We start from the raw sequence: 15,549 nt of genomic DNA, 5'->3' as shown, positions 1-15,549 counted from the left end.
TTTAAAAAATTTAAAAAAAAAAAATAAATTAGCGCATTTTTTTATTTTACAATTTATTTTGGCGCGAAAAATAAATTTATTTTGGTTTCGTGTTTTATGATTATTATTGTATTTTTTTTAAGAAAGTTTGAGAATTAGAGTGCTCTATCTGACAACTAACTTTATTTGTTGTAAATATGGTATATCCGCCGTCAAAGTTTGAAGAGAATTAATAATGAAACAATGTTCTTATTCGACAATATATTATAGAAGATGTTTTATATAAAATCTTTCAATTTTAAGAGTCATATAAACTTATAAATTTTTTAAGTGTCAGATAGAGCACTCTAATACTCGAGCGCCGATATGATAATTGAAGTGATCGATACAAAACTAGTGATATTTATAAATGTGATTAAAATTATATTTTATATTTTTATTGTTTTTTTTTGTCCTCCAATAATAAAATTAAATATATATAATCAAATATGAAATTTAAATTTGAATTATGTTTATAATGATAATAAGTATAAAATAAAGAAATATTATTAAACAAATTGTAATAATTATATTTTTTTTAAGATGTATAATAGTTGATCCCTAGTTATATATAATATTAAAGTATGTTATCTTAATATTCATAAATTTTAAGCACTTGTATAAGTTAAATAGATTGGATTTAATGGTTGAAAATGGCTTAGAAATTCTTTGATTTTAAAAAAAAAAAATTCTCTACGTTTTTATGGATAAGAAATGTGAATAAAAATAATTTACTATACTGATCTGCATCAGGCCTATTTTTAGATGACCGATCCGGCCCGAAATTTTTTTAGGTTTTAGCGGTCAGGCCCGAACCAGAAATTTAAGAAATAATTTGCTATCCTGACCCGAATTTATTTAAAATAAAATTTTCCTTTTAGTTCTCACCTTTTCTGGTGGTAAGCTCCTTCAATATCTCTCTCCACTTTATGTTATTCGTGCTATCTCTTTTATCTAATTTATATTTCCTTCATATTGGCTCTAACCTCATGGCCCCATTGAAGTTTTAGCCTTACTCTTTTACATTTGTCCATCACTTCCAAACTTTTAACCCTTAGATATATAGTAATTAATTATTTTTTAAAAAATTATAAATCTAAATTTTTTTTAAAAAATTATTATACCGAAAATAAAAGATATAATGTCATATGGCGTCGAGTTTCTACCAATAAAATTAAATATTTATACTTTACATAAAAAATTCGACATAAAATTGATAAAAGATATATTTTAAAGGCCAGAATTTTTTAAAAATAATATTAGGCCCGGGCTGAACCTAAGCCCGTACAGGCCGGGATGCAGATCTCTAATTTACTATTTATTTTTAGAAACACATAAATATAATGATACACATCCATTGAATTTATTATAATATAATTCATGCTGTTTAAATTACCAATTATTTTTACAACATAAGTATGTTTGTATTGGTAGGGATGGGAATAATTTAGTTATTGTGATTTTATCAAAAATTAAGAAAAACTTCTTGCCCGACCGAAGGCTAATAAATTTCCTAGGTAGGTATTTTTATGAGTGATCAATGATTATTAACTTTTCCAGCAAAGTTTGACACCTGACAAAATTTGAGAAATTCAATGTTCGTCCTAACGGATGTTTCCTGAAGATGGCTGGAATCAAATAGCAACTTGATGTGTTTTTAAATTGTTATAACTCTTTTATTATTTAAATCATTGTGTATATATATATATATCAACTTAATATATCGATTTTTTTTAATAGAAAAATTTTCTATTCAAATAAATATTGCCATTTATAAACTTAGCTAAAAATTATATGGTTGATAGATGAGATGCTAAGTTAAGGTTTTAAATTCTGATATAGTAGATAAATAAAAAAAAATGAGAATGAATAAGAAAGAACGAAAGAACGAAAGAACGAAAGAACGAAAGAACGAAAGAAAAGAAAGAAAGAAAGAAAGAAAGAAAGAAAGAAAGAAAGAAAGAAAGAAAGAAAGAAAGAAAGAAAGAAAGAAAGAAAGAAAGAAAGAAAGAAAGAAAGAAAGAAAGAAAGAAAGAAAGAAAGAAAGAAAGAAAGAAAAAAAAATAGATAGATAGAAAGAAAGAAAGATAGAAAAACTATATTTTTTTAAAAATGCAACGCATAATTTAGGAATTTTTAAGATCATATTAAATATAAAAAAATTGTTCAAAACAATAAACAAGCAAAATATTACTTTAGGATGTGTCCAAAATGTTTTAAAAAAATATCAAAATTTTAAAATTTTCGCAAATTAATATGAAACTTGTCCGAAATTTTCCATCATCTTTTTTGAAGTTTTGTAAAAATTAAAATAAAGAAAAACAAAAAAAAAAGAAAAAATGAAAGAAAGAAAACAAAAAAAAAACTTTTGTTAACTTTAACGTGACAAAAATTTTATAAATTTTGTTACTTTTTCTTTAATAAAATTTATTTCTATTAACGTTGTAAATTTTATATTAAATAAAGATAATTATTCTCTTTTTATTTTGATTATTAAATCAATTAATTATATATATATATATACTAACTTCTTTTATCTTAAATTTAAAAACCCCATAATCTTTCTAATCTCCAGTTGATTACCAATTGATATAAAAAACAATAAACATATGTGGCAATGAGTACTCCGAACAAAAAAATGTAAAGAAATAATTCGTTCAGAATTACCTATACAACAACCTTTAGTTAAATAAGATAAATTAATATTTTCATCCCTCTATAAAAAATTTTTTTGAAATACTATTCATTTATAGCTTACATATAAAATATTATAGTGCAAATTATAAAATTATTTTAATCAAAAATTTATAAAATTTGATGAAAATACATATATATTTTTTTTCCTTTTAATTGTATTAATACAGAATTAATTTAAATCACTTTAAAATTGTTGAAAACAGTTTTTAAAAAAGTATTTTGTATCTTAGATACTTTTTAAAAAAATAGGATACAGGCATTTTGTATCTTAAATCTTATTGAAATTTTTACTAAGTATCTAGTATCTTGTATTTTATATTCAAAATTTTAAAAAGTTTCTGTATCTGTATCAGGATATAATTTTCTAAAAATTTGCCAACCCTAAGTATATGCATAGCTCTAAAAAAAATATATAATTTAAATTTTCACCTGTGCTTATATCCTGAGATATATCTACCTTTAAAAAAGTAAAAATTTCTAAATACACATTTAACTTTATATATCTTAAAATAATAATTTGGCTAAAATCATGATTTAAAAATTATTATTTGTTCTATAATATAGTAAAAAATTTTATAGTCATAATATCACCATTAAATGAAAACCAAAAAAATGCCAAAATAAAATTCTAATTGAGTCTGAAAGTTCAGGCATTTCTACTTTAATCCAAGAAAATTAATGAAGTTTCATTGTGGTTGTCATTTAATTGAACACTGAATGGGTCTTTGATTCGATTACTAATCATTTTAGGAAAAATCCCAGGAATTATCGAGCTAAGTATATAAATAATTTTTAAAATAAAATTAAAAATGTATTTATATAAGAATTGAGGAAATTTAAAAATATTAAATTTATCATATGAAGAAACAAAGATATCAGATTGAAGTTATGCCACTGGAATGAAATTCTTATAATTTATAAAAATAAAAGGAAAACAATTAAAAAAAAGAAATATATAAAAAAAATGGTAAGGAATTTAATTTTATCTAAATATAAATGCGGCTAGGGTAAAATTATATAGGAATGATTGACATCGACCTCCTGATTCGCTTTTTTAAAATATTAACCCTTTTTAGTAAGGTACTTTTTATTTTTTTAAAAAAATGCCTTTTACTAAAAATTTCATACCATTAATAAAAAATGGTCAAAATTTACCACCTTTACCTTCCATAAGCGATATCATTCATCTATATAAGCTCAGTGCTATACGTCAACTTGCTCAAAATTTTATACTTGATATGAATTTAACTCGTAAAATTGTAAAACAGGCAGGGAATCTTAAAGGTAATTATTTTTTTTATTAATATTATATACCAAATTTATTAAGGTTCACATGTTTGCGAAATAGGCCCTGGGCCTGGAGGCATTACTAGAGCTATATTAGAAAATAATATTAATGAATTGGCAGTTATTGAGAAAGACAAACGATTTTTGCCATCCTTACAAGTAATATAAAATCATTCTTTATTTCTTTAATCATATATTTTCATAAATCTGTAAGATAATTATATATTTATACCAATTTTAAAGGTTCTTATATAAAGTATATAAAAAAATCACATATACAATCAAATAATTGATCTTATTTATTAAGATTTTAGCGGATTCAGTTACATCAGAAACAAAAATGTCAATTTATCATGCAGATATTTTAAAATTTCAAATGGATTCCATATTTCCACAAAATGTAGCTACTTCATGGAGTGAAACTGACTCTAATATCAATATTATTGGTAATTTAATATTAAAACTTTTTCTCATAGTTTATGATTTGATTTTGGAACTTCTACCATGGATTGGGTAGGGGGATTATAACACAAGATTTTCATAGAATTGGAGGTTTAGGTAGCTATGAGAATGTTATTGTCATTTGAATAAAGTTGAAGAGGGGTGGTTTTAAATTGGAATCCCTTTTTTGCTAATTTTGGAATTTCCTTTTATAGAGGAGTGAGCTTATTGGGATATATTTTTAAGTCCATCATTTAATCCTCAATTTTTTAAACTTTTAGGAATAGATGTACTGGTTAGATCTGGATCAGTGTTAGATCTTACATTTTTTTTAACTGTTTACAAAATTAAAACTAAATTCATATTATGTTGACTAAATTTTTTAAATTTATGAAATCCTTAGTAAATATTTTATATAAGACCCAGACTTTGTTGGGTACTGCTAAAAAAGTAAGTTAGGTTTCAGCTTAATGCATAGAGATTTATAGCTATATACATTACTCAAAAAAGTAACGTCGTTACATTTTGCATTACTAAGCACAAATAGTAAATCTGATTTGGTTGATTTTCTAAACAAGCAACGCCAATATTGTAACAGTTACTATGTAAAAAGATTAAATAAAATGTTTTTTTCTTTTTTTTTATCAATCACTATGTATTTATTATACAAAACAAAAAAAATTGGACAGAATATATTTTTTTAAAGATTTTAATAGTGAATTGTTTTTCAAATTTATTTTCCAGCACCTCATTTGCTGTACTGAAACCTGATTAATAGGCACTGACAATGGCAGGGGTGTATTATATTTTGTAATTAAATATTTAAAAATTGTTTTAGTTTTCTTTTCTAAAGATGCATATTTTCTCTAGAAGAATATTGACAGTTCATCATCCAAATCATCAGACTCTTCATCACATATAAGCATTTTTTTTCTTATCATGGGAATGATTCATAACACAAATATCCATCTTGGATGTCTTAACTCTTTTATATATTTTTATTTATATAATTTTTTTTTAAATATAAATATTAGACCCTGGATATTAAACAATAATAAAAAATTATGAATTAAAGGTAAATAATAAAATAACGATACTTTATTTATTACATTACATTTTTGAATATTTTGAGGCTGGCTTTAAAATTAATTTTTTTTTAAAGCCTAGAATATTCTGGGCTTTGCCCCATTTTATTTCATCTATCCTAATTTTTATAAAAAAAATATTCGTCTGCTTATTTTTTTTTATTTGAAATTATATTAATTATTATTAAAATTCAATAAATTTATAAACTTTTTATTTTTGAAATAGGAGGAAGAATCACAAAATATTCATTTGCTAAATCATTAATTAATTCATTGTAATAAAGGAAAATGCTGGAAGAAAGACAGCAAATCGATTATCCTTAAATCGATCTAATATTGGTGATATAACCGCAGAAATATAACAATAAATGGATTTTAGAGCCTACTGGTTTAAAAAAAAGGATTTGATAAGATTTATGCAATTGAAAGGCAAGTTTACATATATTATCAAATAAGATTACAATAAGATATTCTTTTCTATGGTAAAGGAATTTGAAATTCTGTTTACATTCTATTTTATGGAGCATTAACAAGAAACCAATTTTAACAAGATTACACTAGAAGAAAAGATTTAATTGAGCTTTCAATTTTTTTTATGCAGAAACCTATCATCATAATTTATTACCAATAATCGTTGTTTCCTCAAAATGGATACCCTTGTCATTCCACCAAATATAAAAACTATTAAAAGGATCATAAATATCAATGTTACCTTATTGCTCCAGTTTTTAATCCTATTGAAATATTTTTGGAATTTTCTCAAACGAGAGCCTTGAGATCAGCAACCTTGAGGAAAATTTTTTTAGAGAATAAGTTAAGAGTTTATTTGGAAATCGATCTCCAAGTGCGTCAAATTCTAATTTGGAATAGCCGCGGAATGATCCATTAGCATAGTGGGTAATTTTTATTTACAAACTTTAAATTGCCTGTAATTTTTAAGATAGGGTTATTCTACACCGAAAATATTTTTTCCCCGTGGATCGGCAATTCGTTGGAATGCATTTCCCACAAGATCAGCCGATTTTATGAATATATTTCATGTGTTCTTTCTTTTTCTTTAAATATTATTCTCAATATTTATACCGTGTTTCAGATTACTGTTTGTTTAGTCACCCACACCCCCTCTCCCCCAGGTTATTCTTTGGGAGATGACAAGCAGTTTATAGATATATGTTATTTTTTTAAAAAAATGGCACATACAGGACACTAAATAATTAATATATTTTTTTTAATTTGAAATTCAATAAATTCTTACAGGAAATTTACCCTTCAACATATCACTACCTTTACTCCTACGATGGCTGAGGGAAATGGACGCCCGAAATGACCTCTTCGCATTGGGCAGGGTCAAGATGACGCTCACTTTCCAAAAAGAGATAGCCGAAAGGATGATAGCTTTACCCGGCAGTAACCAAAGGTCCAGGTTATCAGTTATAACCCAATCTCTGGCACATGTCGACCATAAATTCACTTTCTTGGGTATAATTTTTACAAATGAATGTATGACTTTTTTAAATCGTTTCTAGAGCGCTTCTCCAGCACAGTCATTTGTTTAAAAAAACTCAGCATAGTTGCCTCTTTTAATACATTATCATTTTGCAAAAGTATTTTAAAAAATGGCTGCGCCCTAGTTAGATTTAATTATGTTCTTGATTGTTAATTCTTTTGAACTTCCTTTTTTTCTGTTTATTCAGAGCAGCTATTTAGAATTTCTAAAAAGACTTGAGCTTAGGAGGCAGCTTAAAGAATTTGAAAGTTACATCATGTGATTCAAAAAAAAAGATTTTTAGAACGAATGAATGAAAAAAATGTATATATTATATGTATCTTATATTTTAAGGAAAGGCCTGTGTCCCCCAGCCCCAAGTTGACGTGGGCGTAGTAAATATTCACCCCAAGGAAAAACCTACCTACGAAATGTCCTTCGATATATTTCACAAAGTCGTTACCTCCATTTTCAATTTCCGTCAGAAGTTTTGCAAGAGAGGCGTCGAGTAAGTCACCCTCCACCTTAACATTATATTATGAGATTTTTTTAACATTGTCGAAAAGGGTGGGAAGAAAAGAAAGAAAGAGAGAGAAAAAGAAATAATACTTTGCACATACGCTTATTTAATTTGCCAAGTTAATCTTAAAAAAAGTTTTATAACCCCCAAAATTGGTATTGCTCTTTAAAAGTGGCCAAAATTTATTTTTTTATATACCTAGTGGAAATTTATTCATAATTAAAGTTAAATTCCGCTTCTTAAACTCAAAAAATCTTTAAAAAATTTTCAAGTGGAACACCACAATTCAAGACCAACGAAAATGCCTTTCCCTTCTCATTGAGTTTGAAGAGGGGATTAGATATTTTCGGGTAGCGATTATTTCCTTTCTAGTCAGTTTAATCTTGAGGTAGATTCTTCTATTCAGAAACGTAGTTATAAGTATAGCATCAATATTATCGATTTTGACTTAAAGTGAATTGAAAGTGGAAAGTGCAATAAAAAAAAAATCTAAATATAACATCTATCCAGGGACTTAGCTATTTAGAATTCTGAAAAACGGTTTGAACGATACGCCCAATGACATATAATTACCTACACCTTACGATGTATTCATAATAATGCATTTGAAAGCGTAGTTGAATGCAAATCAGCTGGACCCGCCATTTTTATGTTAAAAAACTACTATTAAATTGATAACTTGCTTCCTTATTATCTCGATGGTAAGGCAAATTCTTTAATAAAGTTTGCGTAATTATGTAGGAATAAATTGGCCTCTCGTTTAAAATTTTTAATAATGATACGGGTAATCAAAATGGCCTCCCCAGCTGACAGTCTAGGTATTATTATATGTCATTGGATATGTCCTATCGATTTTATTTATAAATCATCATTATCCCTTTTCTTATATAAATCTTCCCCAAAAAAATTATTCGATGAATAAAAAAGAAACTTGTTCCCCCTACCCGTGAAGGACGAAATGACCCACGAGATATTTCATAAATTACCGCACATTCACCCGAGCACCCCAATTTTCAAGCTGGAGAACGAGCATTTCAATGATATAGCTCACGCCTACTTGGAAATTGTCCAGCGCATCCCTGGCTTAGTTGATTACGATTATAGGCAACCAAAGAGTCAGCAGCATTTATGGGCTCAAAATATGTTTTGAAAAAAAAAAAATATTGGCGGGAATACATAGCCTCAAATATCCTAGCACCGCCATGACGAATTGGCGCGCAAATAGGGACGTTTCCTTATTTATAAAGATACTTAATTATTTTTAATAAATAAGATATTATTTATTATAACCATAATATCAGAATTATATGTGTATTAACTTTTTTCGAAAAAATTTTTTTTTATATATAATTCTTCTGAAACATGAAATAAAGGGTCCCTCTCGATTTAAAATAAGATAAATAGCTTATTTATTTGGGGAATTGTGGGATCGTAAGACCAGAATATTCGGTAGATATTTTAAACTCAGTAATTTTTCGGGTTCGTATGACAATTATTTATATTCGAAATAAGATAGTAATTAGTGTTGATGTTAAAAGATACTTAAATGGATCTAGATACAGATACATCTTCTAAAATAATATCTAGATACAGATATTTTTATCAAAAATCTATCTAGATACAGATACCACATTTTTATATCTAGATACTTGTATCTAGATCCTTTAACAACTCTGGTAATTAGTGTTGTTAAAGGGCTCGTTTTGAGCCGATTTTTAAAAACGGCTAACTCAATATATCATCCAGAAAATTATTACGCTAGCCTGAAAATTTTGCTCATTGAAGGAACAAAGGTCTGGACATATATTATCGAAATTTCCAGGGCTTAGGACAATATTTTTCTAGCTAAAATATTGAATTAACCGTTTCAAAAAAAATAGGCTTCAATAACGAGCCGTTTAATAACACTAATAATAATGATGTCTTAAATGTAATTTTTTTTAATGATTTATATATATATAACTAAATATCGCCTCAGAATAGTAAACATTTTTAAATATTAAATTGAACATATTATATCACAACATTTACCATAAAACTTGGAATAATGAAAGCCTCGCGTATGTCTGAGATGATGTGTTGGGGCTGAAATTTTATATAAAACGAAAGGGCTTCTTTCTCGGGTTTTTTTGATAGTTTTTGGCAATGACATATAATAATACCTAGACTGACGATTCATTCATTAAAATGCATTTTTAAGCGTCGTTAAAAGCAAATCAGCTGGACCCGCCATTTTGGTAACCTTTATAATAATTATTTTCATGTTAAAAACTAATATTAAATTGATAACTTTTCTTATTATCTCGATGATCAGGCAATTCTTTAATAAAATTTGCATCAGATATAATATAAAATTAGGCTCTCGTTTAAAATTTTAATATTTATTACAGTAACCAAGATGGCGTCTCTAGCTGATTTGTATTGATGTACACTTTTAATGAATGAATCGTCAGTCTAGGTATTATTATATGTCATTGGTTTTTGGAATTAAATTTTATCGATGTTTTGAACGCGACCAAAATTTTTTTGACATCTTTTTAAAAAAAACAGCTGGGTTTTTTAGGTGAAAGAAAGCATGTTTCGGGTGCGTTAAATGATAGCAAGCCAAAAAAAAAATTGAGCGATACAAAATATCATTTCAAAATAATGGTTTCTTATTTTAATAGTTAACGGGATATATATATATTTATTCATTCATTTTAGGCGTTGCTCTAAGACTCGTCCTTTAAAAAAACTTTATTGCCCCAGATTAAGGAATAATAAATTGAAGGGGTATTATGAATCTTTTCCTATTTGTTTTAATTATTTTATAAAATTGATTTTTTTTTAAAAAAAAAAATGGAATATTTAGATATGACATTAGGTAAAGGCTACCTTTTCTTGCAGTTATTCTCATAAGAAATTCTTGAAATTAATTTTTTTTTTATCCCATGTGTCACTATAGTTTTTTTAGGTAAGCGGAAAATCATTCCCTGGAAAAAAAATCTCCAGTAATAATTCTTAGAAAATAATTCTTCTGAATCGATTTTCTTAAAAAAATTTTAAACATTTTATTTGAGGATTTTCATATCGGCTATATATTTATTGGAATTTTTTCTCCTATTTTATTAATTTTTTTTATTTCGAGGATTTATTTTCCTAGATTCCTTTAATATATTGTATGACCTAAAGATTAGAAAATTTGTTTTTAAAATTAATTATTCTTGTTCATTGATGTACGTATAAAAGCGGTTAATGTTAGACTTGCTAAGTCTAGATAATAGCAATTTTTAAAAAAATAATAAAATTACCAACCTATAATTGCTAAACATTGGGTAATGGCTAAATATCGACTTATTCGGGTCAATCTTCGGGCTTTTGCCGGAGAAAATCCGTATATTTCTAGGCGATTCGCTGCTATCTTTAACCCCCGATGCCAAAGTGATAATTTTCTGCTGAAAAGTTGGTTTAGCCTATATTTTAGCCGGGTTAAAATAATATAGTACGACTATACTAAATAACGACAAAAATATATTAAAAAATGCAATAAGACTTATTATTTTTAAATATATATTGACGGAATCACGTGGTCGAGTCCGATCTACTATATATCACAGGCGCGTACGCAGCGGGGGGGGGACAGGGGGACAAATCCCCCCCCAAAGCCAAAAAATGCAGATGCCGGATTATATTTTTCAAAAATATTATTGTTAATATTAATTTATATTTGTTAATATTTATTCTTATCTCATATATACATATATATATTTTATTTATCACATTCATCTACTAAGTTATTTTATCAATCAATCTCGATTTCAAGTTTTCCTTGGCGTAATTTACCTATTATTTTCAAATTTTAGTGGCGTAATATTTATCTAAATTTTTAATAAAATAATAATTATCCCAGAAACTCCTTGTCCAACAGGGAGAAAAAAATTGCAAGCTTGTCCAACGAGATCGAGTCTTCGCCACAGTAACAGCTATTTTGGAGTTAGAAGAGCTGATTATTAATGCTATTACTGAAATATCACAATGGCTTGAAAGAAATATTTCCTCAGAAGCAAGAAAATTATTGGATTCAATACTTATTCCAAATTTTTTTTCTCATTAGAATGTATTATTTAATTATACAACTATTTTATGTAATACTTTTCAAAAACATAACATTGACTTGATTAAGAAGATGAGAATAGCGGAGAGCATTTTATTAGAACTCAAGGAAATAGAGCTAGTGTTGTTGAAGAATTTCTTATTTTATATGTTATTGTTGAGTCAAAAGCAGAGCTATCTGATTTGTCCCCCTCGACTTGCAGCAAGCAAGCTCATCATCAAAACATTAATATAGGATCAGTAGAAGAGTATTATAAAACAAATGTCCCCTCTCCCAACCTTTTTCATATGGTGATAGAAAAAAAATCTAAATATTTGTTATATTTTTATCCTGAAGATGTTAAAATATCTTATAATGCCTTATTAGCTGAATAACTATGATTAAAAGATTAACTATGGTTGATACAGTCCCAAAAAATGCTATGGATGCTTTTTATTTCAAACACATTTTAGATTATACTCCCAATTATTAAAATGGTTATATATATATTAGCAGCTCTTTAGTAAACTAATGAGAGAACATTCACTTTTTTAAGAAGAATAAAAGAGCCTTGCAGAGGTACCATTTGCAGGACCAGGCCCAGATTTTATTTTAAAATTTTTTCCGGCCCGGGTTTTTTTTAAAAAAATTTTCAGGCCCGGCCCGGCTAGCCCAACCCGAATTTTTTAAAATAAATTATATTTATTTTTGATATTTATAGCTAATAATGGCGATTTCAAATATTTGGTTTTAAAATATACAACTCGGCTCGGATATTTTTTCTTAAAAAATTTTCAGGCCCAGCCCGGGTGTTTTTAAAAAAAAAATTACGAGCCCGGCCCGGGTATATTTAAAAAAATTAAAATACGGTCCGGCTCAGGGGCCGGGCCTGCAAGTCTGTGAAAAACATACCTATGAAATACAACATCTGAAAGTAGATTGAATGATTTGGATCTTTTGAATATTCATAGACATTTAACGCCAAGCAAGGATTGATAATTGAAAAATTAGCTCAAAACATACAAAATACAATTATTCCTAAGAAACGTTTTGTGTATTAATTTATATTTACAACATTTAAATTTTTTATACTTTATATATTTTAAAAGCTCAAAAAATTCAAATTTCAATTTTGGGTCATTTAAGTGATTCATATCGTGGGTTATATTCACTTTATATTTTATGATTCACATTTAAATGCCGGTTTATATACTTTTTTTTAATTCACAATAGTTTAAAATTGTGTATTAGAAAAGTTATTAATCCTAATAAATTTATGCTTAGTATTTTTAATTAAAAATATTATTTCTTAAAATAATTTATTATCCCCCCCCCAGACCAAATTCCTGCGTACGCGCCTGATATATCACCTTCCCACCCCCCCCCCCTTCCTTAAATACAGAACTACCAAGTTGACTTCAGGAAAAAAAAACATAATCCTTGCCTGATACGAACCCAGAAAGATGAGAGTGGCAGGAGCCTCTCTTATAGACTAAGCCCCATGAAAATCATGATTTTTTAAATATATATAATCAAATTTGCCAATTTCTATCTAAATGAAAAATAAACAAAATAATGCCAATCGAAGACTGTCTTAGTCAGTCTCTATCATAAACTTAATAAATTCCAGCCCCAAATGACGAAATTTTCAAAAGAATCTACTTGTAGTATATACTTCTGCCATAATCGCGACGCAATGAAAAAATAGCGTGCAAACGTTTGGGACTCGAAAGATGGTGAATTATGTCTGGGCAGGATGAAGCAGGGGAATCTACCCGAGGTCCGAAGCGATTCGGAGATACAAATCGATCATCAAACAAGGGTATAGGGGTGAAAGACTAATCGAACCATCTAGTAGCTGGTTCTCCCTTTCCCTCAGGATAGCTGATATTCGGAATAAAACAGTTTTAATCCTTGTAAAGCGAATAATTAGAGATCAAAACGATCTCTGCCTATTCTCAAACTTTAAAGGGGTAAAAAGCTCACGCCGCTCAACTGGATGGACACCTTTTAATCTCTTGTGGATCTTATTTATTTCCTTTAAAATTAGCAATATTTTTGCGAATTATATAAATTTTATTTTGCGAGTATACATGAAATTTATTGTATAATTAATTTGGATATTATGAATGAAATTAGAAGAATTCATATGATTATTTAAAGCGTTTTTATATATTATGTTCCAGGGTTATATTTATATGCGCAATAAATTTGTAGATTTTGTACCTTGATTTTTTTATTATCAAAATATGTTAACATGTTTGATGTGTCTTTAATCGTAAAAAGTATCAATTAACTCGTTACTTTTTACTTTGGAACGGATCTACACTCTTGCCAACATCCATTTTTTTTCGCCTAATTAAGCATTGTAATTGATCTTCAGATTTGATCCTTAATTTCCAAATCTTAGGATTGATATTTACAGTTTGAGACTAGGAAAGAATAACTTTTAATCGATATTATAGTTGTCATATGTAAATTATAAATGTATTGAAAATGACAGTTTTTTTAGTGATGCTGGCTGATTCAGATGGGATCTCACGTCAAACAGAGGATTGGTGGTTCAATTCTCAGTAGAACCATTATTCGAAATTCTTTTTATTCTGAAGTTAGCAAATACACTAAGTTAGTTATGGATTAGTGAGATGATAGAAAGGTTAGAAAGATTGGGGTTGGGATGGAGAAGGGGGGGGGGGACTTAGGATTAATATATGTATGCAAAGGAAGGAGTTTAAATTGAATTCGATTAACTTTTCCCAAAACTCTTAATATCGACAGCACTAAAAATCATATCAAATATTATTTATTATTTTTTTTAATTAAATGCCACTATTTATATTCTTTTTATAATAATAATAATGAAAATAAAAAGATTTATTATATATATATTTTTAGGCCCTTCATTCAATAATAAATGAGCTTTAATGAATAAAATGAATGAGTTAATAGTTTATAATTAATTTGCCTAATTTTACAGGATGGAAAACAAATTGAAATTAAATATATTATAAATAAATATTGTAATTTTATCTTGCTTGGCGAATATTTTCTCAAAAAACATTTTTTTTTATCTATGAAGACTATAGATAATTGTTCAAAGGACATAATATTGTCATTTACTGAAAAGAGACACAATTTATCTTCCTATATTATAATCGTCGGATATATTGTGGGAGCGCTACTTTTACTATTAGGTATGATAGGAAATTCCTTAGTTGCGTACATCATCAGAGGCCTCAACAGTAAAACGATGCACGATTTCTATCTCCGTTATATGCTAACGTTCACCGCTTTGGCTTGCATCTTCGACCTCTTGAATAGTTTGGAGAGGTTCCGAGATATTTTTAAACACAAATTTTCCCTTTCTAAAAGCTGGGTGATTTATTTTAGTCGGTATAATAGGGCCTTATACTGGACGTTTACCCAGGCTTCTGGACTAACTCTATGCATGCTGCTATTGGATAGGTACATATCGATTCTTATTCCGCTGAAGTACAAATCTTACCAAAATAAAAAACGTTTACTGAAGATTTTACCCTACATATTTTTGATCCTGGTATCCATCTTTTGCTTTGGGGGAGACTTTTGGTACGATGTTATCGAATGTTACGAAGAATCCTTAAATCGCACCGTTTACTATGGGGGTAAGCCTGAATCCTTTTCTCGGAATAGAGGGCGAGTTATAATTGATATCTTAAACGAGATTTTATTATCAATCGTGCCAACATTGATAATGCTATACCTAGCTCTACGAATAACGCTGTCCCTGCGGCAATTTTTAAAGAGGAAGCGTCAAGTGGTTGGAGATCGCGAGGTTCCTGTGACAAAACAAAAAGGAGTGAAGAATTTATATCACTTACTTCGATTTTGTCTTCCATCAAAGATTAAATTTGATTCACGTGACCATAATGTTGATAAACACCGAATTTCAAAAATTAATCTC

General features: G+C 27.8%; 1 protein-coding gene across 1 annotated transcript; it reads left to right on the top strand.

Annotated features, from left to right (window-relative positions):
* The first annotated feature begins 3,810 nt into the window (after nucleotides 1-3,810).
* LOC135931632 (dimethyladenosine transferase 1, mitochondrial-like) lies at nucleotides 3,811-8,901 on the top strand. Its single transcript, XM_065468871.1, has 6 exons — nucleotides 3,811-3,999; nucleotides 4,043-4,161; nucleotides 4,310-4,448; nucleotides 6,786-7,007; nucleotides 7,369-7,522; nucleotides 8,462-8,901. The coding sequence occupies exons 1-6, from the start codon at nucleotides 3,819-3,821 to the stop codon at nucleotides 8,682-8,684; spliced, it is 1,038 nt and encodes a 345-aa protein (XP_065324943.1). The 5' UTR covers nucleotides 3,811-3,818; the 3' UTR covers nucleotides 8,685-8,901.
* The last annotated feature ends 6,648 nt before the right edge of the window (nucleotides 8,902-15,549 follow it).

This window comes from Gordionus sp. m RMFG-2023, chromosome 1 (genome assembly GCF_954871325.1).
Source record: "Gordionus sp. m RMFG-2023 chromosome 1, tfGorSpeb1-WG-v2, whole genome shotgun sequence".
Lineage (NCBI taxonomy): Eukaryota > Metazoa > Nematomorpha > Gordioida > Chordodea > Parachordodidae > Gordionus > Gordionus sp. m RMFG-2023.
This window is presented reverse-complemented; position numbering and strand designations above follow the sequence as displayed.

What these genes read in the sequence shown, in the direction of transcription:
- LOC135931632 (XM_065468871.1), top strand. Translation starts at nt 3,819, where the DNA reads ATGCCTTTTACTAAAAATTTCATACCATTAATAAAAAATGGTCAAAAT. An exon ending in CTCTAATATCAATATTATTG is followed by an intron (nt 4,449 to 6,785) that starts GTAATTTAATAT and finishes AAATTCTTACAG; the next exon opens with GAAATTTACCCTTCAACATA. An exon ending in TTTTGCAAGAGAGGCGTCGA is followed by an intron (nt 7,523 to 8,461) that starts GTAAGTCACCCT and finishes TGAATAAAAAAG; the next exon opens with AAACTTGTTCCCCCTACCCG.